General features: G+C 34.7%; 1 protein-coding gene across 1 annotated transcript in view; it reads right to left on the reverse strand.

Annotated features, from left to right (window-relative positions):
- Nucleotides 1-1,566: 1,566 nt before the first annotated feature.
- The window catches only part of LOC133332979 (mitochondrial carrier protein Rim2-like), a gene marked incomplete at its 3' end in the record, with an annotated part of 44,440 nt that continues 28,637 nt past the window's right edge, over nt 1,567-17,369 (reverse strand). Inside the window, exons 2-6 of the mRNA XM_061541335.1 lie at nt 2,941-3,136; nt 2,630-2,700; nt 2,257-2,388; nt 1,873-2,146; nt 1,567-1,787 (exon numbers count right to left, since the gene is read on the reverse strand). Coding sequence (XP_061397319.1) covers nt 1,567-1,787; nt 1,873-2,146; nt 2,257-2,388; nt 2,630-2,700; nt 2,941-3,136 — 894 coding nt within the window. The remainder of the gene's footprint in view (nt 1,788-1,872; nt 2,147-2,256; nt 2,389-2,629; nt 2,701-2,940; nt 3,137-17,369) is intronic.

The raw sequence follows: 17,369 nt of genomic DNA on the forward strand, positions 1-17,369 counted from the left end.
TTTAAAATTCGCCCTCCTTTTTGGGGTAGTCCCCATATAACCCTCTTTTCATACCCTTCACCACAATGTGGTACAGGGACGGTATTATGTCTTTGTGCATATGTTTGTAACAGGCAAAAGGAATCGAGATAGACCCATGGTTCCTTTTGAGAATATGCATAGAATCTCTTTCTGGGTCGATTTTCGCATGGCCGTCTGTCCTTCTGCATTTGTTTGTAACATGCAAAAGGAATACAGATAGACCCATAGTTCCTTTTAAGAATATGTATAAAATCACTTTTTGAGTCGATTTACGCATGTCCGTCCGTCCATGTATTTTTGTGAACAAAGTACGGACGCATTTACTTGACCCAAGGACGAACCCTACTGAAATGGGAGAAACTCGGTTCAGATTTAAATATAGCTCCCATATATAGTTTCGTCCGATTTTATGTGAATGATGCACCAAACTCCCAATATTTGTCCGATTGGGACAAAATTTTGCACAGCATACTTAATTAAGTCCAGGCTGATGTCTGCGAAGTTTGGTAAAAATAGGTTTAGATTTAGATATGAATTTATGAATTTATTTATGAATGTTATACCTAACTCCCAATATTTGTCCGATTGAGCAACATTTTGCATAGCGAATGCAATTGAGAAAAAAATGATGTGTGATAAGGTTTGTTGAGATCGGTTCAGATTTTTATATAGGTCGTATATATATTTTCGTTCGATTTTATTTAAATGGTGCACTATGTTTGTTCGATTTACACGAAATTTGGTAGAGGGTATTCAATTGAATATAGAGTAATAATTTCGCCCAATTCCATCTCAATGGTCCTCCAATGATTTTATGTCTGTTCTATCTACAGGATATTGTAGATATTAACAGCTCTTGTATGTACCCAAAGTGGTGAACTTTTGAACTTTCTTTACTGGTTTATATTAAACTAGTTATCTGATTTGTTACGCGTTTTGAGTTTGGTTCTAATGCTCTGTTGTAATCATTTCACCTGCGGAGGATATCGAGATAAAAAATAGAACAGAAGGTTCGATAATGAACTATAGCCCGCATTTAGACCTAGCCCCTGTGTAGAGATTCCAGAAGGAGTGGACCGATATTCCCCATTTTTGAACTTGAACTAAGTTTGGAAGAAATAATAAGATGAGCAATGTATGGATGAAATCTAAATTTTCTAAAACGGATTGGGTCCAAAGAAACATGGGATCTAGAACCAATATTTATACACCCTCATTAGACATAAGGCTGTGGGTATCAAGATCCATTAAAAATTTCAGAAATTTATATTATGGTTTACATAATCCGTTTTCAGAAATGTCGGCATAGGTCCACTTTTTGGTATGTTCCCAATATTTTCATTTCTAGTACCCGTCAGTATATCTAAAGTTCGGCCCGGCCGAACTTAACGCTTTTTCACTTGTTCATTCCACCTCTCTCTTTTTACAACGACTTTTAGTAACCTAAGCTAAATGTATGCTTTTCAATGTGATCCTTGATTTACAGATAGATATCGTCCCCATTACTTTCCTTTTCTAGATTTCAACAATTTAATTTATTCTTACCTATATAAACCAGGTCGACCCTCTTCCTTCCAGACAGTATGTAATGTTTGCCAAAATGTATTATATTTATTGCCTTCTTCACGCAGCCGTGTTCGTGCAACTTCATGTGGATATGCAATACAGGAGGCAACAGTCTTTGATATGGCACCAGCCATCATGAATTCAAGGAAATCTCGAGATGATTTTGTGGTATCCGTTGAACGTTTATTTTGTCGTTCAATCTAAAATAATAATTACAAGAAGAAGAATAACAAAATCATTAATATCATTGTTATAAATGTGGCAAGTAAAAATAAAATAACTTACCAATTTGGATTTAATGAATTCATAGATAACAAAATGTATCATCGTTTCACAGATGCCAAAATAACTCGCCGTTATACCCTTGTAGAAGGCTGCTATGCCACCGCTGGCATAAACACGCTGTATACACTGTCTGACGGTCATTTTCACTTTTGAATTGTAGTCCAATTGTAAACGTGTTTTAACAAACCAAATTGGATTGGTTAGGGAAGAGGAAACAAAACCGGCACTAGCTGCACTCATTATATGAACTTGTGGAGAATCGGGTTGTACTAATCTACGGTGGGCAAGAGAGAGAGAGAGAGGTAAAGAAAAAAATAAGTAATTTATAGGCTTTTAAAAAATCATATTTTCGAATGAAGGAAAAGGATACTGGTTCATACTTACCCTAACTTATTAAGGAAATTTTTGGTTTCAGAATATGTGCAAAAATAAATTGCACGTGATGGCGCCACGCCAACGAGATTCGGTCCTAAACCTTTAAACAATGCTCTGGGCCCTTCATTTTGTACTATGTGTCTAAAAGGGAGAGAGAAATAAAATTAAAAATTAGATACAAATCTAAATTGGGGGTAATAACTACATAACCTTAAACCACATTAGCCAAAATGCCATACAACAGAAATGGTGTAGGTTATAAGGCCATTAAACCATTGCAAATGGGTCTTTGTGGTTTTAGATTAAAATTCCAGAGGAGGAGAGACGATGACATTGCCGTTTCCCTTTTGGTTAGTTCTATTTTGTTTGGACCATGACCTACCTCAAACACTGTATTATGCTCATACTTTTGGTGGATGTCGATGAGATGCCGCAGTGTGATATTGCCATTATCTATAAGAAATAAAAAAATTAATACCAATTTTATAAAATAAGAAATATGTAGAGATAAAAATAGTAAATAGAAAGTTATTTTTAAAGATTGAAAAAAATAGAGACCCATAGAGGACCTGAAGAAAGTATGTCAAGAATTTTATACAAGAAAAATAGATAAGATGTTTTTTTAGAATAGTAATAGTGTATAGATAATGTAATGTAATATGTTGGTACTACCCTACGAACACCCCCAATCACCTGTGGTTGGGACCTGTTACGTAATATTGTTGTACTAAGTTTACGTCTCTGTTCAGGTCGCAGCAATTCGGAGGATGCATTTGTCGTTGAATTGTGTTCTATCCGTGGCGGTGTTAAAAATGCTGTTGAACTTTGTAGACGGGTTTTGACGACTTCTAATGGACATGTTACAACAGCACCAACTGTACCAGCAGTTCTGAAAAGGGAGCAAAAGAAGAGGGAAAATAATTAATATGGATTATATAAGGAATTAGTTAACAAAACATAAACTAATTATTTTAAATTAATATTTATTTGAAAATAAGATCTTTAACTTATCAAATTGGCCTTCTGAAATTAACGCCTATTCTACTGCAATTTCTGAAAATATATAAGTATGGTATTATATTATCTTCGTGAAAGAAATCTTATTCTGGGACAAAATCTCATTGCTTTCTATGATAAGATTTAATGGTATTCTAGGAGAAGAGCTCATAGCCTTCTATGAGAAGACCTAGTAAGTAGAACCAGAGGCATTCTATGAGAAGTTCGCGAGAAGACCAAGTTGTCTTCTATATAAAAGTCTTCAGTGAAAATACCTAAGGTTTTTCTATCAGAAGATTTCATGGTTTTCAGGAGAAACCCATATGATATTCTAGATAAATATATCATTCTATGAGAAGTTCGCGAGGTCTTCTATGAGAAGACCAAGTTGTCTTCTATATAAAAGTCTTCAGTGAAAATACCTAAGGTTTTTCTATCAGAAGATTTCATGGTTTTCAGGAGAAACCCATATGATATTCTAGATAAATATATCATGGTTTTCGAGAAGAAGATGTAATGATTATGATATCCTGGAGAAGACCTAATGGTCTTCTATAAGAAGTCTTCGAAGTCTTCTTTTAAAAAGTTTTAGAGTTCTTGATTCGACAACATTAAGAAGTATTCTATGAAAATATTTAAAGAGGTGATCTATGAGGAAATCTAGAGGTCTTCCTTGAGATTTAATGTTCTTCTGTGTCAAGGCCTATTGATCTTTTCTGAGTAGACCTACTGATCTTCCGTAGTGGACTTACTGGGCTTCTATGAGTTTTCTAGTATTCTTAGAGAATACCTTCTGGTCCTCCCATAGAATATGATATACCGTGAGATAGTGACATCTATAGACATTTTTATACCCTACACAACTATTTTGTCAGGGTATTATAGCTTTGTGCAACCCCAAAAGTTTGTAACACCGCGAAACATTTTTCCTAGACACATCTTTAAGTATACCGATCGTCATATCTCGAGTAGCTGAGTCGATCTAGACATGTGTAAACACGATACAGGGCACAGTTATGGACAAATCATCATGCAATTTTGCATGTAGGATGGGTTCCGTCCAAAGAAGACCCCTATTGTTTTTGATAAAGATCGGTTAATATTTAGCGGATGAAATTGACCAAAAACTTAATTTTTGTCATCGCAATTATGGCCCAAACATCGCGAAATTTTGAATGGAGAAGGGCATCGGGCCAAAGAAGAAGCATGTCTGTATTGATAATAATCAGTCAATATTTAGCGGGTCCAATGGGCCCCGACTTTTGTGTGAAAATGACAAAATTTGTATTCTATGGCATATATATTTACCCCTGACGAAGTACATTGACCCCAGAAGTTGATAGTATATCCAAGAGGAGTGGTTGACCTTTTAATTGATACCAATTATATTGTCGTATGTACTCGGGCGTGGGAGGAGTTACAGTTAAATATTTGTAGATGCTTACGTATTCATATATTATTTAGTAACCCATTACCACACTGGATAGGGGAAATATAGCGCTGATCGCTTTGCAATGTTCCATGAGGTTCCAGTTATGGTTAAGGACAACGCCTATTATTTTCGCTGATGATTAGATAATAATTTTGGGATGAAGTGGACAGAAAACTTAATTTTTTGCGTTTTTCGACTCGATCTATAGGCCACAGTTGAAAGCCGAATATCACAACACAACCCACGGTGAAGGGAATCTGGACAGGTATTAATTAGTCATATTTGTTGACATCTCGCCGATCAAAAGGGTGCAAATAGTTAGATTTAAAGTTAGATTTTCATGGAAGTAGTGTAGGGTATCATATGGTCGGCCCCGTCCGACTATACTGCTCCGCTCACTGGTTATTACCAGCATAGGTTTAAAATTGTATAAACACTTGACCGCAAAAAGGTTTTCCGCACAATTTAAAAATGGCCCAAAAATGTTTTGTCGATTAGTTAAAATATATTTATAAAAGGTGCAATCGCAGTTTAAGAGAGATCGGGACAAGCAGCGAATTATGGATCTATGCTTTTGAGCGAAAAATAAAATAGCAATCAAGAGAAGACGAATCAAAACAATATCTAACGAATCATTGTGCACATTTTATGGCGCCAAAGATTTTCATGGCCAGAAAATCCGGTTGAAGCGTTTAAAACCCATGCTTTTTAGGAGGTGTTTCAATCGGAGTGGAAAAAAATTAATCGAAATTTGTTTTGAGTACATAAAAAATTTTATAAATAATGCTGAAGAATACTTTGAAAACCAATAAAAATATTGTCGATGATATATTAGGCCTGGCTAGTAGCCTTCGTATGAAATTTGAAAAGTATTTTTTTTAATTTGATTACATTTCTTTTCCCTTTTTTCCCTAAGTGTTTAGATATTCGAATAAATTCCCTTTTGGATTTAAAACATCATATATGCAAATAAATACCTCCTGTGAATTGTTATTAAGTTTTTCAAAATCTTATCTAAAACAATTGTAACAACATTACATTTTAAATAAAAAATATATATGTTATGTACGAAGTGGAAGAGATATCAAGTACAAAGTACCGGTATTATACGCTATTACATGGTGTAAATTATTGGCTACCCTCCTCTTTTTAATCTCAAGTGCTCGGCACACATAAACTTCCGTGATTAACTGTCAAGTGAGTGTGTCGGTCACCTGTTAGTTAGGTGAAATAACACGTGCTATGGGATATTCCGATTATAATGTAGGAGAACAAAATTAGATATTCACAGCATGTTCGTTCAGTTGGCATTTTAATATGTTAACCTTTACATTTATGACCTCAATGAGGGTATGAATGTTAATGGTGGTTTAGGGAGTTATGGCAAATAGGAAAAATGTTGAAGAATAATAATTTTGGAAGTGGTTAACAGTCTAAATAATTTATTTACAACAAATTAATAAAAATGTTTAAAAACAAATCTGGAAATGTTGAAAATGAAAAAATGTCATTTGTAAGTCATGATTTCCAATCACTGGAATAAACCAAGAATTTGAACTGGGTTAGAACCGAATTTAATATAGGAATGCATGTATAAAGTTTAATTGAGTTCTGATCATATATTTGTATATGATATGTAATTTCACACTGAAAAAAATAAAGTCAAAAGGTCATAGAAAAGGAGGAAATGTTAATTTTACAAAAATAAAATTTTGCAAGGTGTGTTTTTTGTAAAAACCAAATTCAAAATTGACATTTTCAAGCAAAATTTTAAAATATTTTCGTAAAGTTCAGATGGCCGAATTTATTCATCAAAGAAAAAAACCTAAATTCGATCGGAACGTTTATTTTATTTCATATTTTGGTAAACAAGCTAATATAGCCGCATATGTTACAACAATTAACAAAATATGCATAGATCACTTCACCTCACTGTCCGTTTTTTTTGTGAACAAAACAGGTCGCATTTATGATCCGATTTGGAAGAAATTTGGCACATGTCACTTATTTGGCACAAAAAATTGAAATTGGAGAAAATCGTTTCAGATTTAGATATAGCTTCCATATATAGTTTCGTCCGATTTTATATAAATGGTGCACCATAGTCCCAATATATGTCGGATTGAGACAAATTTTGGCACAGTTTACAGAATTAGGTCTAGATTGATATGTGCGAAGTTTTGTGGAAATCGGTTCAGATTTAGATATAGCTCCCATATATAGTTTCGTCCAATTTTATGTAAATGGAGCACCATACTGGAGCAATATTGGTCCGATTAAGACAAAATTTTGCACAGCGTACTGAATTAGGTCTAGATTGACGCATGCGAATATTGCTCCAGTATGGTGCTCCATTAACAATTTTATGTAAATGGAGCACCATACTGGAGCAATATTGGTCCGATTAAGACAAAATTTTGCACAGCTTACTGAATTAGGTCTAGATTGACGCATGCGAAGTTTTGTTAAATCGATGCCATTTTTAGATATAGCTCCTATATATAGTTTCGTCCGATTTTATGTAAATGGAGCACCATAGAGTCAAATGTAGGCCGATTGATTTAATTCGATTCTACACTAATTCAAGAATGTCTCTACAAAATTTCAAGTGAAAATCTCAAGAACTCTTGAAGATATAGCCGATTTATTGTGTCAGCATCAAGTGACGGCTAAAGGGTTCATCAAACTTTAAACGCGTTTTTCTCTTTTGCGAATGGCGGGCGCGATAACTCAAAAACTAATAACCCAATCGATTCCCAATTTTTACACGTTTCTCTGTGAGTGTATAGCTATCGTATGAACTAGGATAAAGCCAATCGGTGAAGATCTTCCTTATTTTTTAATTTGGATTTTGGTCAAAAATCGGCGATTTTCCAAAAATATGTTTTCAAAGGTCTGCCATTTTGTTAATATTAGAGCGAAGTCAATAATTCTAGTTCATACGAGAGCCAGACATGTACTCTTTCTAACACCGTTGGAATTTTTGGATTCCGATGTTCCAGTGAGGAGTTATCATGCCCGCCATTAAAAATAAAGACATTTCTTTAATTACAAAAAACAACAACAAAGCAATAAAATAATTTTTTGTAAGTTATTTTTCTTCTCTTTTAAATCTTCAAATATATATGTGCAAAGTTACAAACCTTAACAAGCGTTGGTATTGATTTACCAGCCCATTGAAAATCTTGAAAAATTAAAATCGATAATGGGTGGGGTTCCCTTAAGTCCAAATTTATGTATGTTTAGTTATAGCTCCCATAGTTTCGTCCGATGTAAATAAACGTTGTATAATTCATTCCTTGTAATTAATTTTTTTTTTTCAAAATTTAAGGAATTTATATTTTACATTTACGATACGATATTCGACTAACAATTTAATTATTTTCTTTTGGGTATTTTTCCGTTGAATTATTTTTATAATGCACTTAAAATCTATTTGTTGAAAAATTTATATACATCAGCAGCATCCGACGAAAAAAAATGTTATTTGACTTAAAAAGAATATTTTGTTAAGAATGTTTACTGGCTAACGTCAAGAGAATATTAGGGTGGTGTAAGACAAAAAAAAAATTCAATATCAAAAAATTAGGACATTAATATAAAAATGTTAAAAAATATTAATTTTCCTGTGAGGTGTCATTAAAATTATTTATTATTTAGGAAAAAAGTTTCACTCTTTTTCTGTATCAAATAATTCACTTCTCCTCTAATTAATTGACAATTTTTCTCTGTGTTTTTTCGGAATCTGTGGTTGAATTCGTTTGAATCTAATACAAATCGAAATTGGTTTTGTTGTACCCAACCTAATGTCCATACGTAGTACCAAAAAAAAAAAAAAGATTATTTAAGTGTTTTAAAAATAAATTATCATCTTGAGGCACGCGTGTATTGCAAAAACAAAAAAAAAAAAAAAAAAAAACAACAACAACAAAATAAAAGAAAATTCTAAATAATGTTTTATGTCATCAAAAACATTTGCAAAATTGAATTATGCAATTAGAATTGTTAACGTCAATAGAAAAATTTATGGATTGCTTGCAATATGTTTTGCAGTTCTAAATCAATTTATTGCCATTAAGAAAGGAAACATGCATTGAAAGGGCGTTTGAAAACTGTCCGCCGTCCTCAGCACAGAATTAGAGTAGTTCGGCCGAGAATTTTTGGTGCTGTTTTTTCTGCTCAGATCTGTCATCTACAACATTTAAATAAAATTAAAACTTCAGTCCCTTTGGCCATATCACATGATAATCAAAAAATTTCCCACACCTTGGGTAATTAATCAAAATAGAATATTTTAGAAAAATTGTGCAATAACAAACCAAAAGAAAAAAACAACAACAAAAATAATTTTATCAGTCAAACAAACATATGTTTATTTAGTTTGGCAAATGCCAAAACATATGTCTGCTTCTATTTATTTTTTTCTTTTTGTAAATTTCCATTGACCAAATTCGGTTGGTTATCGATAAGCGGTGTGTAGAATTGTTGTTCTGCAAGTTTCTGTGAATCACACAGAATCACGTATGCTGCTGCCGTCGAACTTTCTTTCTAGTAGCAAGTTCAATGCGAATAAAAACAAAAAAATACATACCGAAATACATATTCATATTGCCTACAATTTGTTAGACGTTGTTATTGTTCGTTCGAGTAAGGCCTGTTTTGTCTATTTCAGTAATTTATAGGAATAAAATAAAAAAATATATATATCGTTAAATCACCAACACCACAACGACTAGAATTGAAGAGGAAACTAAAGTGTATATTGAACAAGGTCATGGTCTTGGTCGTCGTAGAAATGTGAAATAATAGAAATGCTACAATATAAATATTTTTTTTTTGTTTTCTTCAAGGTATTTTTCTATGATATATTAATTAAATTGTTTTATTGAATAAGAAGAATGTAAATTATTTATAGGATATATATATGATCGGATTTTCTGTTCATAGAAGGAATTTTGTGGCTCTCAACAGATGGAAAAACAGTTATAGATCTTCTATAGATGCAAGATCTTTTATAGGTTCTCTCAGGTTAGAACTTTTATAAAAACTTTTAAAGGGCTTCTATCGATTTGTAGATTCTCTATAAAAGGGGACCTTTAAGAAGATATATAGAAGATATTTTATAGGACTTCTATAGATAGAATACTACATATTGGTCCTTTGAAAATAGAATAATTTTTATAGGTATACTGAGATAGAAGAACATTTATAACAACCTCTTTATATGTCATCTATAGAAGGAGACCTTTTATGAAAGAGACATATTATATATCGACATATAACTTTTCAAAAGGAAGACCTTTATAGGTCCTCTATACAAAATATATTTATTTTATAGTTTATCAATATCCTATTCTTATTAAATATTTTAGTTAAATAGCAGAACAATATATATCGAAGTTATTCTCTTGATCTGCCAAAAAATAAAAATAATAATAATAAAAAAATAAATAAATAAAAAACTCTCAAAGAGTTGCGGAAAAATGGCATTTATAAGATTAGCATGGCAACCAACCTTTAATAATTGTCATTCTATATTAATAAATTGGATTTGTAAACAAAATGAACAATGAAATTAAATATGCCTTTAGGTATGTAGAAACGTAATTGACAGTTGTGCGCAGTTTGATCAATAAATAACAAAAAAAAAAAAATACGACGAGTTTCTGTTTTTTGTTGTTTATGGTTGATAAACAATATTCTAAAAATAAGATTTAGATACGTAAAAAATTTATCTGATTTCTTCGAAAATTGGTCTTAACTCCAACTATTCTTATACCCTTCACCACACTGTGGTACAGGGAGGGTATTATGTCTTTGTGCATATGTTTGTAACATGTAAAAGGATACGAGATAGACACATGGTTCCCTTTGAGAATATGCATAGAAAGTACAGGTCGCATTTATGATCCGAATTGGATGAAATTTGGCATAAGTCACTTATTTGGCCCAAGGACGAACCCTATTGAAATTAGGAAATATCGATTAAAATTTAGACATACCTCCCATATATATATATATTTTTGTTCGATTTTAGGTAAATAGTTTACCAAAGTCCCTATATATCTTTCGATTTGAAAGAAATTCAACATAAGGTACTGAATTATGTCTAGAACGACGAGTGTTAAGTTTCGTGATCCTCGGTTCAGATTTAGATATAGCTCCCATATATATTTTCGTCCCATTTAATGTAAATGGTGCACCAAAGTCCCTAAATATCTATCGATTTGCACGAAATTTTGTATAGCGTACTGACTTCAGTCTAGAATGATGAGTAGTAAGTTTCGTGAAAATCGGATCAAATTTAGATATAGCTCCCATATATATTTTCTTCCGATTTTAAATAAATGGTGCACCAAAGACTCAAAGTTAGGCTGATTGACATAAAAACGTCTGTCGAGTTTTGTTGGAATCCGTCCAGATGTAGATCTAGCTCATATTTTACTTCATTCAATTTCATGTTAATGGCCTTTCTGTTAGGGTGCATCTTTTTAATATACCCATAGTGGTGAAGGGTATTATATAGTATTGTTACGTTCTTGGATTTTGCTAAATCCCGTGTAGACGTTGTTTTATTTCCCGATACAATTCGTACCAAATAAAACGCGGGTTCTTTCTGATTACGATTATTACAATGATTTTATTCACACAACTTTACTTTGCACTTTACTTTACACGACGGTTTCAATTCGCGATCTGATTCACAACTGACTCACTGCCTTTCCATTCCCTCTATTTATATGAGCCCGGCCTGTCGCTACAGAAGTTTCTAGACGATCTGGTAACACCTAGATCACGAACAATCTACCAATGCAACAAACACATTGAGTAACAATAACAACAACAAACTTGAGTAAACAAACTTACAATAACAACAACACATATACAGGCGAGGGAATAACAAAGAAAGAGGAATAACAACAACACATATACAGGCGAGGGAATAACAAAGAAAGAGGAATAACAACAACACATATACAGGCGAGGGAATAACAAAGAAAGAGGAATGACGTTTAACAAGAATTGTACGACAATAACAAAATAGAAAATGAAAGAGGAAATGGAAGGATGTAGAAAAATCTATACAGTGGTTGTTGTTGTGAAGTTATTCAAATAAACTGCGTAGTAGAAATTTACGTTACAATTCAAATTCTTAAATTAACGGAATTCATCTAAATTAACTTAAATCTAAAGTTATATTCGTAACATTGCCCCCCGCTTAAGCCTGTTCGTCCCGAATAGGCACAGTTCCCGTTCCGTAGGGGGTCAGCCGCTCCAAATGTACTACTTTCATCTTCGACCTGGGACTGTCGCTCCTCTGGATGCGATAAACGACGTCATTTATTTTCGTGACAATCTTGTAGGGTCCTTCCCAGTGCGTTTGCAATTTGGGGCATAGTCCTTTCTTTCGTTGTGGGTTAAACAATAGTACCAGTTGCCCTTCTTGAAACCCATCGGTATTTGCCGCTCGATCGTACCTTGCCTTCATGCGGTTGCTAACCATTTTTATTCGATGTCGGACTGCATCTTGGACTTTACTAAAAGAGTTTTGGCTGTCTTCATCTTGGTTCACATCGTCATTTGGGGTAGCGCCGAATATCAAATCGCCAGGTAGCTTTAATTCATTTCCGAACAGAACTTTGGCTGGGGTCCGGGATGTGGAATCATGCATGGCCGATCTATAAGCCAATAAAAACTTTGGAATATGCTCATCCCAGTCTCGTTGGCCACTGTCCACCACTTTCCGTCGATGTTCTTCAAGGGTGCGATTGAATCTTTCCACCATGCCATCTGATTGTGGATGTAGGGGCGTCGTTCGGGTTTTCTTAATTCCGTAGGAGTCACACATTTCCTTGAAGATCGCTGATTCAAAATTCCTACCTTGATCGGAATGAACCTCAGATGGAACACCATAGCGACAAATCCAATTTTTGCTGAACACATCCACAATTGTCCTGGCTTCTTGATTTGGGATAGCATAAACCTCCGGCCATTTGCTGAAGTAATCCATGACCACTAAGACATACCGGTTCCCAGAGTCGCTTGTGGGGAACGGTCCAGCTACATCCATTGCGATTCTTTCAAAAGGGGCTCCTGAATTATACTGCTGCATGTAGCCTCGACTCTTCCGTGTTGGACCTTTAGCTTTTATGCACCTTTCACAATTGGCGATCCAGTCGGCAATGGATTTTTGACAGCCGACCCAGTAGAATCTCTGCTTCACCTTTTCAGCGGTCTTTGCTATGCCAAGATGTCCTCCACTTGGCCCATCGTGAAACTCCGACAAGACATCCCTTATCTTGGAGTCTGGGACGACGATCAAGTTCCGGTGAGATTTACCGTCCTCACTTTCCCATTTGCGATATAGGCAACCATCTTTTATAAGTAGACTGTCCCACTGGGCCCAATAGGATTTTAAAAGAGGGCTTTCGGAGGTAATTTCTTTCCGACTAGGTCGCTTGCCCGTTTCTATGGCCGAAATTATTTTGCCCAGAATGGGATCTCTTCGTTGTTCCGTCGACCAATCTTCTCCCGACTCAAACTGCAATCGTCGGACGTCGACGATATTCTCTTTGCTCTCAGCCTTTGAGCAGTGGCTGTATTCTACCTTGCATGGCCGACGAGACAGGGCATCAGCATTACCGTGTTTTCCGTCTTCTCTGTGCTCGATTCTGTTCAACGGTGACTCATTGGTGGACTGTTGAGCCATTCTTCTACCATCTTTCGTTGTAGGTGGTGACGATGACCTGGATCGTTTGCGCTTAGCTCTGCATTCGCGTGCAATATGACCTGCTTTATCGCAGTTGTAGCATCTAACCCTGGGCTTAGTCATCCCTACTAACTTTGTTTCTTCTATTACCCGCCTCATGGCGTCCTTGATCAAGTTAACGAGAGATTTGTGTTCGCAACATTCGGTCTCCAGTTGGCTAATCTTGTGGGTCTGGGGCTTAACAATCATTCTTGCCGTCTCTTGGGCAAGGGCAAACGACACAGTTTCGGCAAACGACGCTTTTGGTGACGCATATGTTGCACATTTAATCTCAGGGTCACGTATGCCATTCACAAAGGTTTCGATTTTCATACGGTCCAGCAATGGGTGATTCTCTCCTGGATACGCCATTAGCACCAAACGTTCCACCTCAGCTGCAAAGTCTTGTAGCGTCTCGTTTGCCCTCTGTACTTTTCCCCTTAGTTCCATAAGGTAGATGTTTTGTTTATGTTCGCCTCCGTACTTACGTTCCAGTGCAGCAATAACATCTTCATAGTTGCTTCTAGAAGCGACAGGAATACTCTGTATAACATCCGCAGCACTGCCCTTCAATGCCAGAAGTAGTGCAACCGCTTTGTCGCTGTCGTTCCACGAATTTCTAGAAGCCACTGTCTCGAACTGTAACTTGAAAACATTGAATGACGTAGAGCCGTCGAATACAGGAGGTTTGATTTTTAGTGTGTTATCAGGAGCTCGCACCGGACCACCTTTAATTTCCAGTTCCGAAATTTTCTTCTCCAGATTCGTAAACCTGTGGTCGTGGGCCAGAAATTTCTCGTCAACCGACTGCACTTTCTTATCCAAATCTTTAATTTGGACCTCCACGGTTTCCACTCTCCTTCCAATAACTTCTGTAATGTACTCGAGTTTCTCGTTCGTTATTCTCGAATTTTCTTCGAACATTCGTCTGGTGTTTTCTTCTAACTTTCTGGAATTCTCTTCGCTCCTTCTGAAATTTTCCTCAAACATTTTGTCCAGCATTTCTCTGAAATCGTCACCCCTGGCAGCTACTGACGAGACTTCCCCACCGTTGGATTCGCCCATTTCCGATAAATCCACTTCATCCTTACTGTCAAACTCATATGTATCGATGTTCATACCACGGCGCTCGAACTCATCCAACAGACGTTTTTGTAGTTCAGCCTTGTTGCCAGTAGAGGACAATTCCAATTTATTGAGCTCCTTCTTTAAGTCTTCCACTCGTAGATCCTTAAACTTCATCGTAGTATTATCGTAATCTCACTTCCGACACCAATTGTTACGTTCTTGGATTTTGCTAAATCCCGTGTAGACGTTGTTTTATTTCCCGATACAATTCGTACCAAATAAAACGCGGGTTCTTTCTGATTACGATTATTACAATGATTTTATTCACACAACTTTACTTTGCACTTTACTTTACACGACGGTTTCAATTCGCGATCTGATTCACAACTGACTCACTGCCTTTCCATTCCCTCTATTTATATGAGCCCGGCCTGTCGCTACAGAAGTTTCTAGACGATCTGGTAACACCTAGATCACGAACAATCTACCAATGCAACAAACACATTGAGTAACAATAACAACAACAAACTTGAGTAAACAAACTTACAATAACAACAACACATATACAGGCGAGGGAATAACAAAGAAAGAGGAATAACAACAACACATATACAGGCGAGGGAATAACAAAGAAAGAGGAATGACGTTTAACAAGAATTGTACGACAATAACAAAATAGAAAATGAAAGAGGAAATGGAAGGATGTAGAAAAATCTATACAGTGGTTGTTGTTGTGAAGTTATTCAAATAAACTGCGTAGTAGAAATTTACGTTACAATTCAAATTCTTAAATTAACGGAATTCATCTAAATTAACTTAAATCTAAAGTTATATTCGTAACAGTATTCTGATTGGGTGTCAAATCTAACTACCATATATTGAATCAATCCGTAACCAAAATGATAAAAATACCAAAAATGGAGGGTATATTTTTGGTATTTTTGTCATTTTGATTATTGTGGGGTAGAAATATTCAATATTTATTCTAAAATATTTTAAAATAAATATTCAATATAGTCCTTATTAGTATTAGTCCATGGTTGGATAAAAAGTCTTTAAACGATGTTGCACGATTTTGAGATTTTGCATTTATTGTGTCCAATGGGTTATAAAATCTCTATGGAAGAACTTATCGGTATATGTCCACTTTTTCGTATATCCCCTACGATCCCGTTTCTAATGACATCGGCAGCAGTTTAAACAACAATTTCCTACATTATTCCTTTCAGTGAAGAAAAGTTTGTTGGGAAACTGCAATCCAGAAATATACAAGAGTTTTTGCATGATTTTTTTTATTTTCATTTTAGATTTCAAATTATGGTACATTTACATTTTACTGGATTTAGTAAACCTAGTGGGTTTAGATTATCAATTTCATTGCTAATAATATTATAGCTTATTGTCATATTACGTCAAATAAATTAATTAAACTAAATTACAGATTTTAATCAAAATTGTGAAAATTTATTTTTTTTAAATATATTTAGTATATTAGTACTCCGACATCGGAAATATTGTAATTATATTTAATTTCATAAGATTGTCAGACAAAACAAAATACTCATTTCTGCAATAAATTTTAATTCGTTTAGATGATAGAGTAATTGTCACAGACACGCTCCTATAAGGAGGTGGAAGGGCATTCGAATATTTATATAGGCACTCGTACATATTTTGTAAACAAAGTACACAACGTATTACAAGTTAAGTGATTATTGTGATATTCAGTATGTCGATTGTGTCTCAAGCGTAAATGAAAAAAATCCAACAACAACAACAAAAAATGATAACTGACACGTTGTAATTTGAGCAATAAAAAAATTATTTATAATTTTGTTTTATTGATGACAAGTAGCTTGATATACTGAATAATAACAATAAATCTAGAGGGAGAGGTGGGTGACGACGACGTCCAATCATTAAATACAGTTGGGAGGAATAGTATGGCTATAGATTGCATTGTAATAAATTCATAAATATATATATGGATTTTAGGTGAAAACCTTTTTTTCAATTTTTAAAAACTGAAGGCGGGACCTCCTCCAACTAGTCCACTTTCTATTAAAATATAAGTTATAAGACCATACACCATATGTAGACACCGTCTAACAATCTGTGAATCTTTTGGATTACTGATTACGGGATCTTCTTATAAACAAATTTCGTTCAAATTTGTATTCGATGATAAACTACTTTTCGTTAAGTTCGGTAGATAAAATACGTGGCAAGTTAATCGAAAGCTTAACAAAGCGCCATTTTGTAATTTTTTAAGCCCGTAGGCGTGATTAACTCTTTAAAATGCGTCTGTCTTATGAGCCGTCCGAAGACGAACTGGTGTAAATCTTTTGAAAACTATTTATTTATATTTTTCTGATTTAATTATTCTTGAGTGGAAAATAATTCTATGTCGATTTGTACGGTTTGCTGAACTCGAAAATTTTCATTTTTTATTCTAACTAAATAGATAATGAGTTTGCTGTAGTTTGTCCTCGGCGATAGGACTGCCATCTATCGTTGCTTAGAAACAGTGCCTTCTTGAATTTTGTCCTTCTTTATTTAGTGTTGCTGTTTTCCTCTGGGTGTCACTCCTATTTTGTGTTATCCTCATGTGTACTTTCCCAGTTTGGATATTGGTAAGTTATGCGGATTCAGTTGAATTAATCTAGAGAGAGCTGTACAAATATTCGAAAACCTCTGCGATGGAATTTATTCCTCCCCTGCTGGGATTCAAACCCGAGACCCAACGGTTTGTAGTATGGCACACTATCCACTGCATTGCCCTACAATACTACTTTGCAAATATACTGATGGTACAGCTGTGATTCAGATATTAAATCGTAAAATCAATTGAACTAAGAATAGGATTTCATTCTAGCC

This window comes from Musca vetustissima, unplaced genomic scaffold (genome assembly GCF_032173495.1).
Source record: "Musca vetustissima isolate MV318-11 ecotype Yass unplaced genomic scaffold, APGP_CSIRO_Mvet_v1 utg170210, whole genome shotgun sequence".
NCBI lineage: Eukaryota > Metazoa > Arthropoda > Insecta > Diptera > Muscidae > Musca > Musca vetustissima.